This window comes from Geospiza fortis, unplaced genomic scaffold (assembly GCF_000277835.1).
Source record: "Geospiza fortis unplaced genomic scaffold, GeoFor_1.0 scaffold657, whole genome shotgun sequence".
NCBI lineage: Eukaryota > Metazoa > Chordata > Aves > Passeriformes > Thraupidae > Geospiza > Geospiza fortis.
The window spans coordinates 1300526-1307281 of NW_005054481.1; the positions used below are offsets into that span (position 1 = coordinate 1300526).

A 6756-nucleotide genomic window follows, 5' to 3' on the forward strand; every position below is an offset into this window, starting at 1 on the left:
CCTGTCTGTTACAGAGAGGTGTAATACAGACATGCTTCTCCTTAACATATATGCCATGACTTTGTTGATTCTGGCTGTAGTAAGGTTGCTGTTGTCATGATAGTTTAAGCACACAAAGGAGATTTTGCCACAATAAGTGAAATATTTTTTTTATTACAAATGATCAGTATTATGGGGGAAACCAGGCTTTTCTCATTATTGTTGTTTGTACAAAAGTGCTTCTGGGCTCAAAAGTTTGTCTGTTGTTCTCCAAATACACCAGTTACTCCCACCAAGCACATTCATATTCTCCCCTGACCTTAACCTCAGCAGTACAGACTAAATTGGAGTGAGTGATAAAAGGAAAAAATACAGATTTGATGTATGGACTCTTCACTGGATAAGGAATTGCTTGGATGATCATGTGCAAAGGGTAGTGGCCAATGGCTCAATATACAGATGAAGACAGAACAAGTGGGGTCCATGTTAGGAAAAGTACTGTTGAATACTGTCATCAATTACATGGACAGTGAGACTGAGGGCACCTCAGCCTATCTGCAGATAATAGCAAGTTGAGTAGTGAGGTTGATGTGCTTAAGGGGCAGAACGCCATCCAGAAAAACCTGTACAAGCTTGAGAAGTGGGGCCAGTGAACATCATGATCAAGTGGAAGGTGCTGCACCTGGGTCAGGGCAACCCCCGGTACCAATACAAGTCAAGAACTGCCCAGGGGAGATGGAATTGGGGGCGTTAGTGGACGAGAAGCTTAACATGACCTGGCCATATGCACTGGCAATCCAGAAACCACTTGCATATTGGGTTCCTTCCCAGCAGTATGCGCAGCAGGTGAGGGGGAGGACACTCCCTTCTCTATTCCACTCAGGCGAGACCCCACATGCAGAGATGCCTCCAGCTCTGTGATGCCCAGCACAGGGAAGATGTGGACCTGCTGGAGCAAGTCTACATGAGCACACAAAGATGCTCCAAGAGCTGGAGCACTTCTACCATGGAGAGAGGCTTGGAGAGCCTGGAGAAGAGAAGGCCCTGGGCACACCCAAGAGCCCCTTCTAATAGCAAAAGGGAACTGTAAGAAAGATGGGAACAGACATTTTAATAAGGCCTGTTGTGATAGGACAAGGGGCAATATTTTTAAACTAAAAGAGTGCAGATTCAGACTGGATATAAGAAATTGTGTATGTTGAAAGTGATGAGGCATTTGCACAGGTTGCCCAGAGAGCTGGCAGACACTCAGACCCTGAGAACATTCAAGGCCAGGCTGGACTGGGTTCTTAGCAACCTGCTCTAGTGGAAGGTGTCCTTGCTCATTGCAGGGCGGATGGACTACATGGCCTTTAAAGGTCCCTTCCAACTCAAACCATTCCATGATTCTGTAAACTACCACTATTGTTCTCACCACGCTATATTTATATATATACTCAAGGAAGTCCTTCACAACATAATTTTACTCTGAACCTCATGAATAGAGAAAAATATCCCTTCTAGAGGTACTTGTAGTTAGGTTCAGGACTGAAATTTTTTCTTGAGGTTGTTTGACTGCAAAGCAGCAAAGTTTTGCAGAACTGAGAGACTACCCAGAAACATCCTCTACCAAGTTCTTCCACACTCATGCGGCAGCACCCCTAGAAACCACTTTTCTGTTTGTCCATGATAGTTCTAAACCACTGTAACAAAACTTCAACAATGTCCTCCTCACTGAAGCAGTGATGTTGTTACTACAGACAGTAATGCAAAGATATTAAAAGAAAATGGTCAGACACTTGAAACCAAAAGGTCCAATAAACAGGAAAAGAAAATACTTCACCATGTACATGAGACTGTTGAAAACTTTTTCCTGGTGCAAAGTGAAAATTTCCAGCTACCTGCAGGAGACAATAAACATTCATTAAATGGTCTAAATCTATGTAAGCAAAACAGTTGTACTGGTGCTTGGATTTTCAGGATTTTGTTTACACAAGACAGACACCAACTGACTCATTTTCACAGGGGACAATAGCAGCAGACATTATTCTAAGAGAGGTATGAATTTCCCATGTTCATTACAGCCAGTGATGCTGAAATCCATAATTAAATACTGATGTGGATAACAGCTGTTCTATCCAGATTATTTTGTGGGCATAAAAAAGAGAAAAGGAGGAATTAACTCCAAGTAGGGAACCAACTGGTCCTTCAGAAAATACAAAGCACTATCAAAGAAAAAGAGAGGAGAAAGTGAGGATGAACACTTATAACAATAGTCAGCCATGATCCAATGTATAAACCCATGAAAAGAAGAGCATGCAAAAATAAAGCACTTAACCTACTAAATCCCTGTCTCAAAGCAACCTAACCCCCCAAAAATCTGCAAAAGACAAACTGGTAAAATTTCATCCTGGACTCTGAAAGGGATATGGATATTAGGTGCCAGTCCTCCCTGACACTTACTAGCAATCACACGCACTCTGCCTTGGAAGATTTGAATGTACCAAGCTCACTCATTGTATTACATCTTTGATGCCTGGGCAAACCTATGCTTTATGTTAACTGCAGACCTGTTGAGAACGAAGATGCACAAAGTTCCAAGTGCCTAAAAAAGGCACCAAAAACTTCCCCAGTGACACTCACACTTGGACCATTCCTACATCCAGAATTCCCCCTGGAATCTTCCTGCTCATCATATATTGTGAGAGAGGGTCCCATAACAGTTCAATACCTATGATAATGCTCAAATCACAATCTCTGGATATGAGAGTACAAGGTCTATTTTCTAGAAATAAAGACTGTGGTCTCCAGGAAGAATACACCAGGATTAAAAAAAAAAAAAAAAGAAAAAGAAAAAAAAAACAACAGAGTTTGAAGTTAAAAACAAACAAAAAATAGCCTGGGTCTGACTTCTTCTAGAGGGTACTTGGGTATGCAACCTGTGTGTTTGTGAGGGTAACCCACAAAATGACAGGTTACATAGTTACCTGGTGCATCTTGTGTATTTTCATACATCATTTGCATAAACCACTTCTCTGAGCATTTTCAGCCTTGACAGCCAACTCCAATAGCCTTGCTTACTGTTTTTCTAAAGAAGATAACATTTCACTCTCTCCAACACCTCTGTACGCAAATTGGTTACTGCTATCTCCAGCACCCACTTGTGGCCTCTGATTTAAAACCAGAAGGGCAGGTGGAACCATTCAAGCTCAAAGAAGCTGCCTCTCCTCCTCCAGAAATCTCAGCAAAAAGACTTGGTACCCAGGTGGGAGGAAAAGATGAACTTCTCTAGCTGCCATGACTTTCTACCAGCCCACAGAACACAAACCAGAATTAGCCTCTTTTCCACTGCTGTTCCTGACTGTCCACCTGAACCCCACGACAAGCACAAAGACGTTGCTGACCCCAGAGGTTATTCTGTGATAGTCTTCTAAGCACCTAAAACTGGAAAAGGAGAGGAATGCCCCAACTCTGCCTTTTCACAGTCCTCACCATCATGCAGCAGGTTCATAGCAAAAGCTCTCTCTCACCTTGTTGACCTCTAGGAAACCATACACTTGGCAGCCCTCATTCTTCTGCTCTTGCATTTTCTGGCTAAACCCTTCCCTCTTGCACTGCTCTATGCTATCTGGGTTCTTGAAGGCCCAGCCTCGCCGCCTGTATGCTTCTCTGACATCGTCACAAGTATTACAACACCTGCAAAAAGCACAAGCACCATCTTACCATCTTTATCATTAAGAAGAGATGCTCCAGCTCAGGACTTGAATCCTTGACAGATTCTTCAACAAAGCAGCAACACAAATATTGGGGACTGGACCTTGGAAAGTGGCCTAATGCTCCTGAATGAGAATGATCTTCTTGATGTGCCTTTTGAGGTTTGGAGGTGAGGATGCACACTGTTTGAATACAGGACTGGAGTGCAAAGAGGGCTCTGCCTGGCCATTTACACAGCCAAGGCATCCCTTGGCAAAGAAATTTGTCACAAAAACAACATCGGTGTCCCTCAGTTATAAGCAGTTTGGAACTTCCTCATGTGAACAAAGCATCTGCCTGTTTCTATTGCTCCTTTCCTCTGATTTTAGGCCAAGACATTGGGCTAAAGGGGGGCTTAACTACAAACTTTCTTTGTACTTTTCTACCTCTGGACAATACCTTGGTTACCAGAAAAAACCCCAGGTTTCTTCCTTGGTTTCATGTTTTGGTGGAAATGTTGAACGAATTCCTGCTGTTGAAGGCAGCAGTTATGAATACCTCAAGATGAAAACATCTCTGAGAAAGGATACAACTTGACAGATGGGACAAACCAAATTATCACTGAGCCAAAAATAGCCAAAATTAGTCCAGAACCTATATGGACTATCATGGATCCATTCTTATAGTAATTTCCTGTTCGGAGGAATGAGAAATACGAAAAAACACCTGTTGTTGTGAACCATAGATGTCTGGTCTTTTCTCCTGTAAGGAAACAATGCCACCAGCAGCAGTGAGAAGGCAAGGCCAAGGCATAACCAGGTTTTACGTCAAGATAACTCGCATAACAGTGAAATAATTCAAACACCTCTGCTCTGGACACCAAACAAGCCCAGAAAATCTCTCACCTGCTGAGATACAATTTTTGTACTGCTTAAACAGGCATGTAGACAATCCAAACAATCTACAGATGCACCTTCTCAACAATCTTGAGTGCAGCTTCCAAAGGCATAGCCAAACCACAATAGCTTTTATCACTGAACATGTGCCTGAGAGCAGGATTTCATTGCACAGACCTTCACAGACATTTGGAAAAAAATATGCATATAACATACCAGGATTCAATCGCTAAGAAGATAGGAAAAAGGTGTAAAGGTTACCGAATGTCCTCTGACTCTGCCCCATAACAGCTCTCACAGCGATCAGCATCCAAAGAATTTGGATCAAACACTTTTTCTTCTTCTTTTCCCAGCTCTAAGACAAAACAGGATTCAAAGTGATGAGACACATCTAGAAACTCTGTCTTGTACTCTTGTTCTGCTCTATGCATAACGAATACTCTGCACACACAATGTACTACTGCACATCCTGCACCCAACACCCACCTAAAATGGTATGTATGTAGCCTGCTGAGGTGTGGAGTAAAACCAAGAAGGAGCATAGTATTTGTCCTCTCAAGAACAGCCTCCATGGAAAGAACTGGCTATCTGTAAGCCTTGTTGAAGCATCAGACATTACTTGCATAAAGGCTTTGCTAAAACGTTGTCTTAAGCAGACCCAACCAGTACATTATGAGCAATACAGGACTTGCTTAAAAACTTGTAGAATGGTTTTTGTCCCCAAATAATAATTTTTAAAGTCACAACCTGTGATGGCTGCTAAGTGACACAGCAGTAAGAACACTATCACCACATTCCCATGACAACCAGAGAAACCCTTGTGCCTGCCAATTGTTCAGCGCTTGGCTTAGTTTAGCCTTTCAGTGTCAACAACAGAAATGTTAAATATAAAGTGATACAAAGCTAAAAATTTGGTCATGTTGATACTCAGAACTACACTGTCTCCCAGAAAACAGAGTAAGTAACTCATGTTCTGGAAAGGAAAAGTCAAAATAGTATTACTGTGCGACTGAAAAATGCTTTGTCAGAATCCTTTCTGGTTGCTATCAAAGAACAAGGATGAGTCATAACATGTAAAAAATGTAGAGAAGAGGTTTATGTAGCCAAGGATCACTTATTACAGCTTGCAAACAACAGATCAACTCACATGTATTTATGCAGGTGTGCATTAACACATACAGAGTTAATGGAGTAAAATGCAAGTTTAGGCTTAAAGGTTAAGTCACTGGAGCCTTCCCCAGAGAAAGGCTCTTTCCTTGAATCACACAGTCCCATTTGTTCGCCCACTGTGATTTAAAGCCAAATTTTGCAAGAACAGCTGCTTGATTTCTAAAACCAAAAGACCACCAACTGTGCAACTTTATTCCTCAAATGCATCCATGGGTCTTTATCATAATTTCAGAGGGACTGGGCAAAGATTTTCTTGCAAAAGTACTGAGTGTAAGAGTAGTTTAATAGATCTGCATGCTATACGGTATTCAAGACTTTGTGGCATTTACACACTCTACAGCTGTCACTTTGTCTCCACAAATCTCAGAACAGGCATACAACGGAAAGACTAACAGAGCATCCAACCAGGACAGGTAGAAGAGCATCTTACCATGTCTCTCAGCCTCTGGAGTTACACGATTCCCAGCTTTATCCAAGCGTTGTTTAAACAGATTGTGCTCTACATCCAGCTGCTGCTCTCCTGCAACATCCATTGCATCAATGCTCAAATCTGAAACCAGTGCACAAGGAAAGTGATCTATAAGCATACATTTGTTATGGGCACACTGAGCCTCCTGAGCCCCTGCCAAGGACAAAAATTATCATCTCCATTCAGAAGTCTTACTCACAAGCACAAGGCATATGTGGAAAAGTAACATCTAGATTGATCTTCAGTTTATCTCCCCTTGATTTATCAACGTATAATTCTGGATGAACCTGGGAACAAAGGAAAAACAGTCTCATTTTACTTGTAAGCAAATCAAAAGGCCCCTTTCCCTTGGTGCTGTGGCCCAGGAGCTGATTTTTAAGACAGAAGAGGTTTGCCAGACAGCTGAGCCACTGCCCTGCACAGCCCAGAGCATGCCATTTGCAATGGTGTTAAATAACTGGGGGACCTCTGAACGTGGGGAGGGAACAGGGCTTCAGCGCTTGCTTTCCCTTCTCGGCATGGCACGGCTGCTTGCAGGCGGCGTGACGTACCGCCGTCCCGACAGGACGC

At 42.6% G+C, this 6756-nt stretch overlaps 1 protein-coding gene across 1 annotated transcript in view; it reads right to left on the reverse strand.

Moving 5' to 3' along the window:
* ERGIC3 (ERGIC and golgi 3) overlaps positions 1–6469 on the reverse strand; it is a 26339-nt gene extending 19870 nt beyond the window's left edge. The window contains exons 1-5 of the mRNA XM_005428404.3: positions 6386–6469; positions 6148–6267; positions 4809–4902; positions 3489–3654; positions 1802–1859 (exon numbers count right to left, since the gene is read on the reverse strand). Of these exons, the coding sequence (XP_005428461.2) occupies positions 1802–1859; positions 3489–3654; positions 4809–4902; positions 6148–6267; positions 6386–6398 (451 nt within the window). The 5' untranslated portion in view covers positions 6399–6469. The remainder of the gene's footprint in view (positions 1–1801; positions 1860–3488; positions 3655–4808; positions 4903–6147; positions 6268–6385) is intronic.
* Positions 6470–6756: the final 287 nt, after the last annotated feature.